Source organism: Lethenteron reissneri, chromosome 72, assembly GCF_015708825.2.
Source record: "Lethenteron reissneri isolate LAM-NWPU_2019-01 chromosome 72, ASM1570882v1, whole genome shotgun sequence".
Lineage (NCBI taxonomy): Eukaryota > Metazoa > Chordata > Hyperoartia > Petromyzontiformes > Petromyzontidae > Lethenteron > Lethenteron reissneri.
Genome location: NC_083850.1, coordinates 2,794,633 through 2,813,033, shown reverse-complemented (window position 1 = coordinate 2,813,033; position 18,401 = coordinate 2,794,633). Strand labels below are relative to the sequence as shown.

At 48.4% G+C, this 18,401-nt stretch overlaps 1 protein-coding gene across 1 annotated transcript in view; it reads right to left on the bottom strand.

The window, feature by feature from the left end:
• LOC133361320 (zinc finger protein 585A-like) overlaps positions 1-18,401 on the bottom strand; it is a gene marked incomplete at its 5' end in the record, with an annotated part of 114,865 nt that overhangs the window by 33,020 nt on the left and 63,444 nt on the right. Inside the window, one exon of the mRNA XM_061580257.1 lies at positions 17,600-17,989. Within this exon, the coding sequence (XP_061436241.1) occupies positions 17,600-17,989 (390 nt within the window). The remainder of the gene's footprint in view (positions 1-17,599; positions 17,990-18,401) is intronic.

The following is an 18,401-nucleotide window of genomic DNA, read 5'->3' as shown; positions in this document are numbered from 1 at the left end:
GAGGCAGGGTTTTAAAATGTGCATGTTTAATCCAGTGTTAACGTTAATCCAGTGTTAGCATTATATTTAAGGACAATATTGTTAATATCAATTCGTCTGGACATGGCACGTGCCTTGTTCGTCTCGATCAACGAAAATTAGTACAATGTCGGTCATAAAGGTGTGCGAGTTCATTCATGAGCAGTGTTCGCTGATCCCCGATGACACAGACCTACACACAAACAAAGTACTCTTTATTAAATTAATTATCAGCTCAGACATCTTCATCTCAATCATTTCCAAAGACGTGTGGGGTCCCGCGAGAGCAGGGCCTGGCAACAAATATCTGAGCAGCGGAAGCAGCAGAATCAAAAGTAGCTGCATCGCCCTCGAAATGTGATGTTGCTGCTGCTGCATTTGCTTCTGCGTCGATCAAGATTGACGCTCTTGATCAACTCTGACATTGTAGACTCTCACATGTTAAACTCTAACATAGTGAAATATAATATTATAACCTATGAACTACAACCTATCCATTGTAACGCTTTAAAATACGATTAACTGTTATAGCGCAGAACCACATAATTGGAGGTATGGGATTATAATCGCATACTAATCATTAGAATCGCACTGAGCTAATTAGAATCACACTGTGGTTGTACGTATGGTAAGTTAATATGCCAACCGGGGGTAGGATATGCAGGATTAGAATCGAATTACAATTATTCGAATCCCACTCGTATTAGAATCACACTTTCCACTGTTGGATGAATGTGTCGTATCAATGGAATCGAATAGCCATGTAAGTATATACAGTATACACAAATAAAGAGTATAACAATCACACATTGTAACATAGATACAATACACATTATTTAAAAAAACGTATTTAAAATATATATTCCACTTTTTTAAAACTCAGAATGTCGTCGTCCATGTGGGGAGATGGAGCGCAGTGGATCGTATCGTCTAAGCTGCTTTTCGGAATCCGTGTGATAACCCAGTCACATCGCCTAACTCAAGTGACAGCACCTTACCCAAACTACATCTCCCCAACAAGGCAGCCTTACCGATGCTGTGTATTGTGTTTGTGGGATAACAGAGGTGTGTATTTTCCCATGCGCCTTGCCCAAAACGACTGATTGTCCGCTTAACAGCCTAGCCTGTAAACCACCATTGGTGATAGTATTGTGTGAGAGCAGCTATTAAAGTCGCTTTGGCAAACGAGTTGGTGGCTGGCCAAACCATGCCTCGCTGTTTGTCTCCCGAGTGATGACGGATACCAACCAGACCAAGCGGAGACCATGTACCAAATCGGATTTTGGTAACTGATGTTAGAGTGATTGTATTGCAAGTGTGCTCACTACGCGTCTGTATGTGCTCACTCCCGAAGCTCGGCGATTTTTGGCAACGCCACGGGGCTGCATTCACTTTAAATCGAAGACAATGGAGGGCATGGGGAGCGTGTTTTTCCATTTATTCAAAATAAGCGCATAATTATACACTGAGATGCACTTACATATTCATGCATGAAGCACAATGGGCACATTACCCTTCGGTATGTTAATAGACATGCGGATTGTGCCTTCCAAAATTAACAATCGAATGCAAATATCCTGAAAGACAAAGGATTGGATCCTAGGGGGGGAGTTATAAGGCGGCTCAGAAGCAGAGCTCAATGCCATTTCGAGAGGGAACTTGATGAGGTTGGACGCTCGACTCGTCGCTCTGCTGATCGTCCTTCAAGCGCGAGACAACGCAGCCTGGCGAGCACAATTGCTGTGTCGACAGTTAGGCGACTTTGCGTCGGGAGAGTTCGTGGCGACATCTTCAGACGGGTTCCAGACATCGATATACCGTGAATCTCCAAGTAAGTGTCTATTTTCGCGGATAAACTCGTTCTTGTTTTAGCAGTTAACAAAATCCAAAACTCAACGCTAAACATCCTTGCCGATAGCGTACTTTTGACTCGATAACACCGCTACTGTTACTACGCTCACATGGAGCAGAGACGCTCTCCACAGCCCCACGCACACGGGGGCAAGGAACCATTCAATTGCTCTGTGTGTGGGAAGTCCTTTTCACGGCAATCAAGTCTTCAGAGACACCAGAGAACACACACGGGCGAGAAGCCGTTCCTGTGCTCTGTGTGTGGGAAGGCATTTGCACAGGCATCAACTCTTCAAAATCATCAGAGAACACACACGGGCGAGAAGCCATTCTTGTGCCCTGTGTGTGGGAAGGCATTTTCACAGTCGTCAACTCTTAAAAGGCATCAGAAGGTCCACAACGATAGGAAACTGAAATCAAAAGCTGAAGTTCAAGGTGCTGCATTGAGTCCTGAAGAATTTTCCACCCTCGATCCCATGCAGTTGGATCCCGAGAGATGGCTGGATGTAATGGAGTGGCTCGAGAGTCAACCAGAGAGCTCGGGGTGACTGAAAAAATATTACGTCATGTGGTTATATCTATTAAGCCGTATCGTGTACTTTTGTGTATAATTTTGACCATTTTAGTTCTACAGTTTTTGTGAGAGTTTAATGACGTGCCCAGTGGTGGTTTGTAATGTTATCGGATTACTTGCCGAAGTGGTGTGATGAGCACTGGCTGTGAGAGGGTTCAATTGTAGTCGTTATGTGTTCCTGTTGAGCTAAAGTTGGAATGCGTCTGTAGATACATCTTTACTCAACATTTTAAAGATTTTTTTCATGTGTATGGCTTTTTTTGATTGGTATTAATCGATTTTAGATAGCTGATTTCAGGATGTACATTGATGACGCGTTCGTTGGATATATGGCCTTGACTTCAACATAGACGCACAGTGAACAAATGTGGTGAACTAATAAGGAAATAATGGGGAATGATACTTTAACGCGTTGGTATTCCTGGAACGGAAATGGTTTGCATGGTACTGGAAATGTGTGAACATAGGACATAATACATTCGGTTCGAGTTTTGACTTAAAATGATTGCAGATGAATAAAAACGATTTTTTTAAACAAATGTGTGTCCGTTTATGTATTCATATCAACAACGTGTTTTAAGCGAGTTTCAGGTGGAGGATCTTCGTCACACACCTGCCCTTAACCGGCAGCATCTTGGCTGTCTCCCCATTAACATGTGTTCCTGGAGGGGAAAGGGCCCCATTATTAATCTATTCACAACGTTACGGTCCCTAATCATCAAGTACACAGGGAATCCTGTACGCTATGACACGTGAACTGTAACACTATAAACGATAACACGAAACATTAAAATACTATAAACTAGTTTAATCATTTATAACAGCAAAAACAGAGGTACGGTATTATAATCTCATTTCAAGAATTAGAATTACAATGTGATCGTATTAGAATCACACTCTGCGCATATGCATGTATAGTGTACGTGCAAGCGAACTGTGCTCGTATGTACGAATGTAATATGCATCTATGGCCTTTGGACATGCGAACCGGTGGTCGAATATGCGAATTGGGGGGTGCAGGATTATGATCGGATTAAAATGATTAGAATATCACTTTGGTAGTATTAGAATTACACTGAGCTAGAATGTATGTTAAATGTAGATGCACATCGGGAGTCGTAAATGCGGCCTGGGTGGTGCCAGATTTAGAATCGCATCAAAATTATTAAAATCGCACCATGGTCGTATTAGAATCAATCTGCCCACTGCTGGTAGAATGTTCCATCTCAATGGCACCGAATAGCAATATACAGCATTGATATTGGGCGTGGAGCCTACAAGCGCAACCTTGCGCATTTTGACCTGGTTCTCGACGCCCGTCCCGCGCCCATGGTAGAATCTTGTGCATGTCGGGGCGTCAAGGGTTCGCACCACAGCCTTGAAGGATTAGGCAGGTCCCTGGCTTCTTTTGAAGAATTTGACCAGGCTCCAGGCACCGGTTCCTCGCACGTGGCGGATCCTTGAGGCACCCCGGGCCTCAAGCTATACATTATAACGCTATACAATAACATTATTAACTAGTGTTATAGATTAGAACAACCTACATTGAAGTGTGATATTCTAATCGCATTCGAATTATTCGAATCACTCCGTAATCCTCTTCGAATCACAGTCGTAAGTATGTAACATGTATGTATGTAATATGTCTGTTTGAAGTATATGTGCATGTAACATATATATGCAACATGTATGTATGTAATATTGGGTTTGTGCGATTATTTTATATATACATACTGAATATTGCTATTTGATGCCATTAAGATGGAACATTCATCCAATAGTAGACAGCTTGATCCTAATACCTCCAAAGTGTTATTCAAATAATTTTAATCCCATCCTGATCCTGCACCTTCCGCTTCACATATCCCACCCTTGGTTCGCATGTCCATATTACATACATACATGTTACATGCATACATACTACATAGAGACATATCTCATGCATACATATTACATACAGACATGTTACATACATACATATTACATTCATGCATATTACATACAGACATGTTACATACTCACGAGCATAGTGTGATTCTTAGAGGACCACGGTGTGAAGCAAAGAATTCGAATGAGATTCGAATATCACACTTGTTTATGATGTTATTTTATAGCGTTATAATGTATCGCTGTTAGCTTATATTGTTAGAGTTCACAACATTATAGTTTACTATAACACTAGTTTGTAGTGTTATTTTTAAGCGATACAGTGTATAGCTCATAGTTTGAAGGTTATATTGTTATAGTTTATAATGTTAGGGTATACAATGTGAGTTTACAATTTGAGAGTTTGTGGACGTGCCCTGTTCTCGTGGGACCCGACACGGATTTGGAAATAATTGCTAAGATCATGTCTGAGCTGAGATAAGCGACTAATGTTTACTTTGTTTAATCATAACTGTGTGCAGGTTAGTGCCATCGGTGCTTAGTGAATACTGCTCATGAATGAACTCATACTTCTTTCGGATGTAAATTGAAATCATGTTGGTAGAACAAGTCGCCTGCCTTTTCTAGACGAATTGTTATCTTCAAGTGCGTCCGTAAATAAACTGCTAAAATACACAGCATAGGGAAGGCTGCCTTGTTGGGACGATGTAGTTTGGCTAAGGCGTTGTGGCCGGGTGATGACACGGATTCTGAAACAATGGAGTTAAACACTCGCTGCTTGGCCCCGTCGACAGCAGCGAAGGCTGCCATATACCGCCCCATTTACGAGTTGGCTGTATGATGTGTATAGTTGAAGGTGCTAGGTGTTGTCTTCTTCTAACAGCTACTAACGTGCGTGTGTTGTCTGTTTGTAGGATTTGTCCATTGATGTTTTTTTTTTATTGCGGCGTTTTTTTGTTAAGTTCTGTCACTTGAGTGTTGCAGTTTGTTTAATAATTCGTCACGTGAGCGTGGTGTTTTGCTTGTGGGAATTTCGCTTTGTCACAATTTGTGATTGTTATAATAATTGTAAAGATTCATAATCTCATGAGTTTATAATGGGTTTGTGCGTGATTCTTATACGACCACACTGTGATTCTAATGCTTCTAATGATATTATAATACCTTACCTCCGTTTAAATGGTTATAAATTAAAACACTAGTTTATAATCGTTTAATGTTCAGTGTTATCGTTCATAGTATTACAGTTTACATGTCATAGAGTACAGTTTTTCCCCGACATACTTCGGAATTAGAGACTGTTACGTTTGTAATGCGGTTGTAAACGGCCCTTCGGAGGTGCCGTCAGGGGGGGGAGGAGTTAGGTCACGTGGGGGGAGAGGGGTTGAGTATAGAAGGAGGGGAACCGGAAGAGCAAGGGGAGTGACGGGGAACCAGGAACGGAGGAAGGCCACGTAGGGTGAAGCGGGGTGTGGCGAGATCGCCACGAACACGGGGAGCAACGAGGATCGGCACCGTAGGCCAGCGGTGACCGACCCGAGGCAGCAGGAAGGGCTGCAGTCAGCAGCGGGGCTGCAGAGACCAAGAGTGGGCAGCGGGTCTGCATACAGTAGCAGCCGGAGGGTCTGCACATAAGAGTGGCAGCGGGAGTCTGCAAGGGTAGCAGCGAGTCTGCAGGGAAGAGGAGAGTAGATGAAGCAGAGAGTCGGAGGGAAGAAGAAGCTACAATAACAGTGAATAGCCGGGGGCTACAAATACAGGAGTTATAACAGAGTGCTGTGTGGGTAAAGACGAGAACCCGAATAAAGACACGAAGACAGAAAGAAGTGTTCGAGTCCTTTTATTACACTGGAGTCAGAAGTGAAACGGCATGGCGAAACAACTGAGGAAAAAGAATATCCCATCTCCGGCGTCGGCTTCATCATCGGACGACGACGAGCTTCCTCCTGAGGTCGGCTTCACTTCGGCGGAGGGGGAGATCCGTGAGGGCCCGGGTGTCGAGGAAGTTGCCGCTGCGTCCGCCCCGTCTGCGCTGAAGGACGAAGATGTGAGATGGACCCGAATGGCGGAGCAGCTGGCGACTCTTAAAACCGTCATCACCGAATTGTGTGACCTTGTCACGCCAAGGGCGGCGTTGGAGGGGGATGGTGGTGATCGGCAGGAGCCCGGAGTGTCTTCGATGGCGCCGCCATCGGCCACGCGGCGTGAAGACGCCATCTTGGGCGTGGTGCACCACGGAAGGCGGGAAGCCGCCATTTTGGGGCCGCCACGAGGATCGTCCGCCATCTTGGCGACACCGCGTTGCGACGCCTTGCTGAACTTGCCGCCGGAAGAGTCGGTGACGGACGGAAGCAGGCCAAGGAGCCGCAGTCGTCACCTTACAACTGTTAAGGAGTTCTCCATCGGGGGCGATTGGAGTGCGTTCGCTTGTCGATTTTTGGCGGCGGTACGAACGGCAAGGTGGACGGACGCCGAGGCGCTGGAGGTGCTTCCGACTCTCCTTGACGATGAGTCTGTTCGTTTTTTTTCGCTCTATAAAAGCTGCGAAGAAGAAAACATTGCGTGGAGTGTTCGACGAAATGGCGGACGCGTACGAGCCACCGGATGACGCCCATCGCCGCTTCGTGCAGCGGCAACGCGCACCGGAGGAGTCGCCTGTAGCGTACAGGGGCGCCGTGCTGGAACTCGCCTGACCTGCTGGAACCTCTCATCTTGGGGAAGATGTTGGAGTTATCCCGGGATCTGGGCATTCCTATGCCGGCGTGCGGTCACGAGAAACTCACGTCCCGGACCGCGGCCAAGTGTTTGGACGCCCAGTTCAATCTCCGCCGCTGGAAACAAGTCACGGCGTGGACGGGCGGTCCTGTCGTCGATGGGGGGGCCGTAGGGTGGGACCCTACAAAGGCCGTGTACGTGCCGGATGCGACCGGCCCAAAGGAGCTGTCGGCCGCCTCCACTCCGTGGCCGGCTCGAAGCGGGCCGGGGCCGCGGGCTCCGCCGCCGGCGCGGCCACGTCGGGACGGGGTGCCTGCTGCGCGCCGACCCGACGTCGACTGTTTCCGCTGCGGCCGTCGGGGCCACTATGCCAGGGACTGCTGGGCCCGGGTTCCGGGGCCGCCCCAGCAGGAGGCCTCGACAGCGGACGCCCCAAAGAAAGACCCTCCGGCACAGGCAAGTCGGTGCGCACCAGACACCCGGCAAGGCCTGACACCTCACTCATCGCCGTTGTTGTGCGACGCGGATGTTCTAAAATATGGGAGGCCAGTATCTGCGCCTTGTCGCTCGATAACGCAGTGGCGTAAGTTGGCTCGGCGGGTTGTCGCGGCCGCTACAGGTTCGTCCACTGTACCGGGGTCGATCCAAGGGGTGGACGTGCGTATTTTGGTGGATTCCGGGGCGTCCGCGACCATTATTTCGGATGTCATATTCCATCTTTTGAACATCCCACCGGGGGCCGTGAGGCCGGCTTACGCTTCCTGCATCGCTGCGAACGGGGGTAGTATGGGCATCGTGGGACAGGTGGACGCTAATATTTCTATCGGGGGGGTCTCGGCCTCGGGCGTTGTGTTAATTTCGAGGTCCCTGGCGGTTCCTTGCTTGTTGGGCACGGATTTTTTGGCTAAGATGCCCATTCTAATTAGAATCAATGAAAATTGTATTGAACTACCAGGGGGCCGCAAATTGGCGTTTTTACAGTCCACCTGGGGGCGACCGGCTCCGGTTGCCCAGGTGCAGGCGTTATCGGAAGTTTCAGTTGATATTCCACCTGGCTCGCAGATGCTCATTCCCCTACGATACCGGAAGCCGGTTCCGGGTCGGCAGGGTGCTTGTGGAATTTTGCTGTCGCCGTCCGCCGCTGTTACGGGCGGATTGGCACTGGTGGGGGCGCAAACCATTGTCCGTCCGGATCAGCGCCCGTTTTTGCAGGTGTTAAATGCGAGTTCTGAAAGCGTGTGTGTGCCGGCTGGTACCGTTGTGGCACACGCCACTACGGCGTTTACGGCTCAGAGTGACATTCCGGACGGGGGGCTGGTGGGTGGTGTTTCACACGACGGAGGGGTGGACGATCGTTGGATCGCCGAACTATGTGCGGAAAATTCGGCCCTTTCCGCTGAGCAGCGTTGTGCGATTCATAAATTATTAGCGAGCTATTCCGATGTGTTTAGCTCGGACGATTTGGACTTGGGACGCACCTCGCTGCTCTCTCATCACATCGAAACGGGGGACACGGCCCCTATCCGCTTGAACTCGCGTCGAATGAGTCCGGCTGAGCGTGAGCACATTCGAGGGGCAGTGGAAGACATGTTGAAAGCGGATATTATATCTCCGTCTAATAGCCCGTGGGGCGCGCCTGTCGTGTTGGTTAAAAAGAAAGATGGTAAATTACGATTTTGTGTGGATTTTCGGAAGTTAAATAAAGTGTCGGTGGCAGATGCGTATCCCCTGCCGCGTATGGACGATTCTCTCGACGCCTTGTCAGGGGCTAAGTTTTTTTCAACGCTAGATCTCTCTTCGGGCTTCTGGCAGCTTCCCCTTGACGAGCCCTCGCGGGAAAAGACAGCGTTCCGTACGCCGCAGGGGTTGTTCCAATTTAACTGTCTGCCGATGGGGTTGAATGCAGCCCCTGCCACCTTTCAGAGATTGATGGAGTTGGTATTGACGGGGTTGCAGTGGGAGACATGTCTCATTTATTTAGATGATATTATTGTCTTCAGCCGCACATTTGATGAGCATTTATTGCGGTTGGAGGCCGTTTTTGCCAGAATGCGTTCTGCTAATTTGAAATTCAAGCCTAAGAAATGTCATCTACTGCAACGCTCCGTTCGATACTTGGGACATATTGTTAGTGCGGACGGGGTGGCCACGGATCCAGAGAAAACTGCGTGTGTCCGGGATTGGGCAACCCCCGCCACGGTGGGTGATGTGCGTCGGTTTTTGGGGTTCGCCTCATATTACCGGAGGTTTGTTCCGAATTTCGCAACTATCGCCAGGCCTTTGCATCTCCTTACTGGGAAGGGGCACAAATTTGTGTGGGGACCGCCGGAGGAGGCGGCGTTTCGGAGCCTGCGCGATCTACTGGCTACTGCGCCGACGTTGGATTATCCGGATTTTGAACATCCCTTCATTCTGGATACTGATGCGAGTGACACCGGGATTGGGGCGGTGTTGTCCCAGTCAAAAGGTGGTGTTGAGCGTGTGGTGGCGTACGGGAGTCGGGTTTTGTCTCCCGCGGAAACTCGTTACTGCGTCACTCGCAGGGAACTTTTGGCTATTGTGTATTTTCTCCGCCAATTTCGACCGTATCTGTACGGTCGGTCGTTTATTGTCCGAACGGACCATGCGGCCTTGCAGTACGCTCTTAAGATGGACCAGCCATCCGGACAATTGGCGAGATGGCTGGACACGTTGCAAGAATTCTCCTTCCAAATTCACCATCGGAAGGGTGTGCGTCACGCTAACGCGGACGCACTGTCCAGGTTGCCGCAACAATCCCCTTGTGCGTGTGCGTCGGGGACGCATAGGTGTGGACCGGCTCAGCCCCCCCCTCAGCCTGTCGCGCGGGCAGTGGATGTTCTCGAACCTCCGCTTACACCGGGACCAGTTGAAGGGGGACCGGCTGACGGGATTTTGCGTCTTCCAAGGTCTGTGTGGATTCGGGAGCAAATGTTGGACGATTCTTTGGTGTCGTTACGGAAACGAACGGAGAAGGCGGGTAAGGAAGTCGGTGCGGGTGGTAATTCGGAAACTGCTCTCCGAGATGGGTTACTGATGTGGAGGGAAGGGATACAGGAACACTGGCGTCTCGTTGTGCCTGCGTCATTGCGCTATGAGTTGATTAGATCTTTGCACTGTGACACACTTTTACACCTGGGGGTGCAGAAAACCCTATTGACGCTGCAACGAGACTATTATTGGCACGGCATGACGACGGATGTCGTCGGTCACGTTCGCGCGTGTCCCGATTGTGCCCGCCGTAAGCCGCCTAAACATCCATATGTTCCGCCGATACAATCGATTAAAGTATCTCGGGTTAATGAGTTGGTGGCGTTAGATATTTTGGGACCCTTTCCGCCATCAGCTAAAGGGAATAAGTATTTACTGGTGGGGGTGGAGTACCTCTCTCGCTGGCCGATGGCCTGGCCCTTGCCTGACCAGTCAGCGGCGTCTATCACGGACGCCTTTCTATTTGGGTATGTAATGGACAAAGGGGCTCCGGAGAGGCTCCTTACGGATCAGGGACGTAACTTTTCGTCTAAATTGTTGGGGGAGGTGTGTGCGGCTCTTGGAACTAAAAAGATACGGACGTCCCCCTACCACCCGCAAACGGATGGTATGGTGGAACGGTTGAATCGGACTCTGTCCGCCATGCTGTGCCATACAGTCGGGGAAAACCAATCTGATTGGGATTTGCATATCCCTGGGGTGCTTTCGGCGTATCGCATGACGCCGCACGCGGCTACTGGATACTCGCCGTTTTTCCTTATGTACGGCCGTGAGAACGTGCCGCCGATTCATGACCAGTTGGGAACCGGTGCGAGGGGGCCTGTTAAGCCTCTTCCTGAGTATATTAAGGACAACGTTCGGCGTGTCGCTGAGGCGAGGGAAAATGCCCGCATGGCTACTGCCAAGGCTCAGGCCAGGAATGAGCGGTGTGCCCGACGTTCAAAGGGGGAGTGTCCCTGGAAAAAGGGGGACCTGGCCTGGCTTCATTGCCTACAGGTGCGGCCAGGTACATCTCCTAAATTACATCGACCTTGGCAGGGTCCGGTCCGCCTCATTGAGGTTCCCAACCCACAGTCGGCGCGTGTTCAGGTTGGTGCACGGCGTTGGTTCGTGCACACGTCCCGGTTGAAGCCATACATTGCCCCACGGCCGGATGCGTCATCTCCCGAAGTTGCCTTGCCGGGGTCTGTTGCTGCCGACTCGCCCTTGCCTGTGTCTGCTGACCTTGCGAGAGCGCCTGTCGTACCCTTCACAGACAAGCCGGCCGTGACAGCGCAGGGAGGAGGACCTTCCGCTTGTGGGACGCCGACCGGAGCCGCAGAACCCACGGGACCTGCAGCTCTTCCTATCCCTCCGCGGACGCGAGTACGGGATGTTTCTGGACGCGAGCGGGACAGTGGCGGGCCACCAATGGCGACGGAAGAACTTGCCAGGCGTCACGATATAGCAACGACGACGACGAGACAGCAACCAGCCAACACAACCCCAAACCACGTAGTGTGGTGTATAGTAATCTATATATATAAAATCGTGCATGTCTGTCTGTTTGTGTGTGTGTGGATTTCGGACCATACGCACTTTCATTGGACGGCGGTTGCCCCTGGCAACGGCTAGCGACGCCTTCGCCGCTTTCATTGGACCTGGCAACGGCTAGCGACGCCTTCGCCAAGGGCTGCAGTTTCATTGGACGGCGGTTGCCCCTGCTAACGGCTAGCCACGCCTTCGCCACTTTCATAGGCTCCGTAAATAATTAAATAATAGCCATTACACAGTATTGTTGGAGCGCTGAGGGGGGGGGGGGGGGAAGGCACGCCACCCGTACCCTGCCTCTGCCGGCTGGACAATTTTGGCGAGGCCGCAGGCTCTGCACGCTACTAGGCCTCGACACCCACCACGCCACTCTGAGGTAAATTCATTAAAGTTTTTCCTACTCTTCACTCCACCCCCACCACAATGTGTGCAATTTATATTACTTTTAAACCCAACGTGCCAACAATCGATTACTTAAATGTTCACTGTACAAATAGTCATTAAGCTGGGTCAGCGTACTGCCAGTCTATCATGTAGACTGTAGCCTGCTTATTAAACTCGGTGAGCGTACTGCCACTCTATCATGTACACTCTAGCCTGCTTATGAAGCTGAGTGCGTGTACTGCCAGTCTATAATGTGGACTATAGCCTGGTTATTATAATCGATTCTTTATATGTTCTTTGTACAAATAGTCATTAAGCTGGTTGAGCGACCCCAGTTCCATTCCAACTCACGCCCACCACCGCTGACGATTATTTGAAACGGACCTGGGCCTCCCCTAGGTCGACTCAGCCTCAAACGCGTAACTGCTGTCGTGTGTGAACATCGTCACTGGGGAGACGAAGGCGGCCGGCCATCGTGGATCCAAGTCCCGGGCGAAGCCGGGTCATGTGTATGTGTGTATGTGTTTATGTGTATGTCTGTGTGTCTCTATGTATGTGTGTATGTATGTATGTGTGTGTATGTGTTTGTGTGTATGTGTGTGTGTATGTATGTCGGTTTTTTTGTATGTCTTTATGTGTATGTCTGCGTGTCTGTATGTATGTGTGTATGTACGTGTGTGCATGTGTTTGTGTGCATGTATGTGTGTGTGTATGTATGTGTGTGTATGTGTTTCTGTGTATGTATGCGTGTGTACGTATGTGTGTTATGTGTGTGTCTGTGTGTCTGCATGTATGTGTGTGTATTGTGTATGTGTTTGTGTGTATGTATGTGTGTGTTTGTGTGTATGTGTTTGTCTCTGTGTATGTATGTGTGTATGTATGTGTGTGTATGTGTTTGTGTGTATGTCTGTGTGTGTATGTATGTGGGTTTTTTTATGTGTTTATGTCTATGTCTGTGTGTCTGTATGTATGTGTGTATGTACGTGTGTGTATGTGTTTGTGTGTATGTATGTGTGTGTATGTATGTGTGTGTATGTGTTTCTGTATATGTATGTGTGTGTATGTATGTGTGTTATGTGTGTCTCTGTGTGTCTGCATGTATGTCTGTGTGTATTCTGTATGTGTTTGTGTGTATGTATGTGTGTGTTTGTGTGTATGTGTATGTCTGTGTGTATGTATGTGTGTGTATGTGTGTGTATGTGTTTGTGTGTATGTGTGTGTATGTATGTGTGTGTATGTGTTTGTATGTGTTTGTGTGTTTACGCTCGCATTACATAAATGTCTTGCAGGTCTAAGGCGTTCCTCGCGCAGCATTGCCGCTTTATTATAGCAGTCGTTTACTGCCGTGCGCACCCTGAAAGTCATGTGTGTCTGCAGCAAGCGCGTGTATGTGTACCTATGGACGCGCGCGCGTGTGTTGTGTAGGGGGAACGGTAGTGTAGTGCTTAGCGTGCTGTCTGTGTCTGTGTGTGTGTGTCTGTGTGTGTGTCTGTGTGTGTGTCTGTGTGTGGTATGTGGGGAGCGGTAGTGTAGTGCTTAGCGTGCTGTCTGTGTGTCTGTGTGTGTGTGTCTGTCTGTGTCTGTCTGTGTGTGTCTGCGTGTGTCTGTGTGTGTGTCTGTGTGTGTGTCTGTGCGTGTGTGGTGTGTGAGGAGCGGTGGGTGTAGTGCTTAACGCTACGCTGCGCTACCAACCCGGCGAACCGAGTTCGATTCCCGCTCACGGCCACCACCGGTGACGATTATTTGAACCTCCCCTAGGTCGACTCAGCCTCAAACGAGTAACTGGTGTGGCGTATTAACATCGGCACTGGGGAGACAAAGGCGGCCGGGCGTGGTGGATCCAAGTCCCGGGCGAAGCCGGGTCATGTGTATGTGTGTATATGTTTGTGTATGTCTGTGTGTCTGTATGCATGTGTGTATGTATGTGTGTGTATGTGTTTGTGTGTATGTGTGTGTGTATGTATGTGGGTTTTTTTGTATGTGTTTATGTGTATGTCTGCGTGTCTGTATGTATGTGTGTATGTACGTCTGTGGATGTGTTTATGTGTATGTATGTGTGTGTATGTATGTGTGTTATGTGTCTGTCTGTGTGTCTGCATGTATGTCTGTGTGTATTGTCTATGTTTTTGTGTGTATGTATGTGTGTGTTTGTGTGTATGTGTATGTCTGTGTGTATGTATGTGTGTGTATGTGTGTGTATGTGTTTGTGTGTATGTGTGTGTGTGTATGTATGTGTGTGTATGTGTTTCTGTATATGTATGTGTGTGTATGTATGTGTGTTATGTGTGTCTCTGTGTGTCTGCATGTATGTCTGTGTGTATTGTGTATGTGTTTGTGTGTATGTATGTGTGTGTTTGTGTGTATGTGTATGTCTGTGTGTATGTATGTGTGTGTATGTGTGTGTATGTGTTTGTGTGTATGTGTGTGTATGTATGTGTGTGTATGTGTTTGTATGTGTTTGTGTGTTTACGCTCGCATTACACAAATGTCTTGCAGGTCTAAGGCGTTCCTCGCGCAGCATTGCCGCTTTATTATAGCAGTCGTTTACTGCCGTGCGCACCCTGAAAGTCATGTGTGTCTGCAGCAAGCGCGTGTATGTGTACCTATGGACGCGCGCGCGTGTGTTGTGTAGGGGGAACGGTAGTGTAGTGCTTAGCGTGCTGTCTGTGTCTGTGTGTGTGTGTCTGTGTGTGTCTGTGTGTGTGTCTGTGTGTGTGTCTGTGCCTGTGTGGTGTGTGAGGAGCGGTGGGTGTAGTGCTTAACGCTACGCTGCGCTACCAACCCGGCGAACCGAGTTCGATTCCCGCTCACGGCCACCACCGGTGACGATTATTTGAACCTCCCCTAGGTCGACTCAGCCTCAAACGAGTAACTGGTGTGGCGTATTAACATCGGCACTGGGGAGACAAAGGCGGCCGGGCGTGGTGGATCCAAGTCCCGGGCGAAGCCGGGTCATGTGTATGTGTGTATATGTTTGTGTATGTCTGTGTGTCTGTATGCATGTGTGTATGTATGTGTGTGTATGTGTTTGTGTGTATGTGTGTGTGTATGTATGTGGGTTTTTTTGTATGTGTTTATGTGTATGTCTGCGTCTCTGTATGTATGTGTGTATGTACGTCTGTGGATGTGTTTATGTGTATGTATGTGTGTGTATGTATGTGTGTTATGTGTCTGTCTGTGTGTCTGCATGTATGTCTGTGTGTATTGTCTATGTTTTTGTGTGTATGTATGTGTGTGTTTGTGTGTATGTGTATGTCTGTGTGTATGTTGTGTGTGTATGTGTGTGTATGTGTTTGTGTGTATGTGTGTGTATGTATGTGTGTGTATGTGTTTGTATGTGTTTGTGTGTTTACGCTCGCATTACACAAATGTGTTGCAGGTCTAAGGCGTTCCTCGCGCAGCATTGCCGCTTTCTTTTTTCAGTCGTTTACTGCCGTACGCACCCTGACAGTCGTGTGTGTCTGCAGCAAGCGCGTGTATGTGTACCTATGGACGCGCGCGCGTGTGTTGTGTAGGGGGAACGGTAGTGTAGTGCTTAGCGTGCTGTCTGTGTCTGTGTGTGTGTCTGTGTGTGTGTGTCTGTGTGTGTGTGTCTGTGTGTGTGTCTGTGTGTGTGCGTGTGTGGTGTGTGGGGAGCGGTAGTGTAGTGGTTAGCGTGCTGTCTGTGTTTCTGTGTGTGTGTGTCTGTCTGTGTGTGTCTGCGTGTGTCTGTGTGTGTGTCTGTGTGTGTGTCTGTGCGTGTGTGGTGTGTGAGGAGCGGTGGGTGTAGTGGTTAACGCTACGCTGCGCTACAAACCCGGCGAACCGAGTTCCATTCCCGCTCACGGCCACCACCGGTGACGATTATTTAAACCTCCCCTAGGTCGACTCAGCCTCAAACGAGTAACTGGTGTGGCGTATTAACATCGCCACTGGGGAGACAAAGGCGGCCGTGCGCGAGTGGTGAGGGAGGGAGAGTGGTGAGGGAGGGAGAGTGGTGAGGGAGGGAGAGTGGTGAGGGAGGGACAGTGGTGAGGGAGGGAGAGTGGTGAGGGAGGGACTCAGCCGCAAAACGAGTAACTGGTGTGGCGTATTAACATCGCCACTGGGGAGACAAAGGCGGCCGGCCGTGGTGGATACAAGTCCCTGGCGAAGCCGGGTAGTACAGCTAGTATAACATATATTTTAGCTCAGTATAATTCTAATACGACCCTAGTGTTATTCTAATCATTTTAATCCGATCATAATCCTGCACCCCCCCCCCCCCCCGTTCGCATATCCGACCACCGGTTCGCATGTCCGAAGGCCATAGATGCATATTACATACGTACATACGAGCACAGTTCGCTTGCACGTACATTATTATACACGAAATTCTCAGTTTTTTTAAATGAACGTAGTTTTTTCATATCATTGTTATACACTTTATATGTTTACATACCGTTTATAGCTGTTCGATTCAATTAACATGACATTCATCCAACAGTGGACAGTTTGATTCTAATACGACTACAGTGGGATTTTAATAATTGTAATGAGATTCAAATCTTGCATATCCTACCCCCGGTTCGCATTCAGTTAACATGCATATGGCCACAGTGTGATTCTAACATTATCACAGTGCGATTATAATTATTATTATGCGATTATAATCACGAACCTCCGTTTATTTTGTTCAAAACTAATAATACCGTACCTCTGTTGTTGGTGTTATAAATGATGAAACTAGTTAATAGATTATTGTATTTTAATGATTTTTGTTATCGTTGATAGTGTTACAGTTCACATGTCATACTTGATGATTAGGGACCGTAACGTTGCGAATAGATTTATAATAAGGGAACATTTCCCCTCCAGGGACACATGTTAATGGGGAGACAGCCAAGATGCTGCCGGTTAAGGGCAGATTTGTGTGACGAAGATCCTCCACCTGAAACTCGCTTAAAACACGTTGTTGATATGAATAAATGAACGGACACACATTTGTTTAAAAAAAACGTTTTTATTCATCTGCAATCAAGTCAAAACTCGAACCGAATGTATTATGTCCTATGTTCAAACAGTTAAAATACAATGCAAACCATATCCGTTCCAGGAATACCAACGCGCTAAAGTATCATTCCCCATGATTTCCTTATTAGTTCACCACATTTGTTCACTGTGCGTCTATGTTGAAGTCAAGGCCATATATCCAACGAACGCGTCATCAATGTACATCCTTAAATTGGTTATCTAAAGTCGATTAATACCAACCAAAAAAATCTATATGCTTGAAAAAACCCGTTTAAAATGTTGAGAAAAGATCTAACTAAAGAGGCATTCCAACTTTAGCTCAACAGGAAGACTTCAACACTACAATATTGTCCGGAATTGAATCATATCACAACCACTGCTCATCACGCCACTTCGGCAAGTAATCCGATAACATTACAAACCACCACTGTGCACGTCATTAAACTCTCACAAAAACTGTAAAACTAACAAATATTACCTGACGTAATATTTGTTCAGTCATCCCTGACTCTCGGTTTGATCGTCGAGCCACTCCATTACATCCAGCCATCTCTCGGGATCCAACTGCATGGGATCGAAGGTGGAAAATTCTTCAGGTCTCATTGCAGCACCTTGAACTTCAGCTTTTGATTTCAGTTTCCAATCATTGTGGACCTTTTGATGCGTGTTAAGATTTGACGACTGTGAAAATGCCTTCCCACACACAGGGCACAGGAATGGCTTTTCGCCCGTGTGTGTTCTCTGATGGTCTTTAAGATGTGATGACTGTGCAAATGCCTTCCCACACACAGAGCACAGGAATGGCTTCTCGCCCGTGTGTGCTCTCTGATGAATCTGAAGATGTGATGAGTGTGCAAATTTCTTCCCACACACAGGGCACAGGAATGGCTTCTCGCCCGTGTGTGTTCTCTGGTGACTCTGAAGATGTGATGACCGTGCAAATGTCTTCCCACACACAGGGCACAGGAACGGCTTCTCGCCCGTGTGTGTTCTCTGGTGTCTCTGAAGACTTGATTGCCGTGAAAAGGACTTCCCACACACAGAGCAATTGAATGGCTTCTTGCCTCCGTGTGCGTGGGGCTGTGGAGAGCGTCTCTGCTCCATGTGAGCGTAGTAACAGCAGCGGTGTTATCGAGTCAAATGTACGCTATCGGCCGCAATGATGTTTAGCGTTGAGTTTTGGGTTTTGTTAACTGCTAAAACAAGAACGACACTCGCGTCTAACCGAGACGCAAAAAAATACCGCTAATTTGACGACGAACACGTTTAAGAGTTTATCCGCGAAAATAGACACTTACTTGGAGATTCACGATATATCGATGTCTGGAACCCGTCTGAAGCTGTCACCACGAACTCTCCCGACGCAAAGTCGCCTAACTGTCGACACAGCAATTGTGCTCGCCAGGCTGCGTTGTCTCGCGGTTGAAGGGCGATCAGCAGA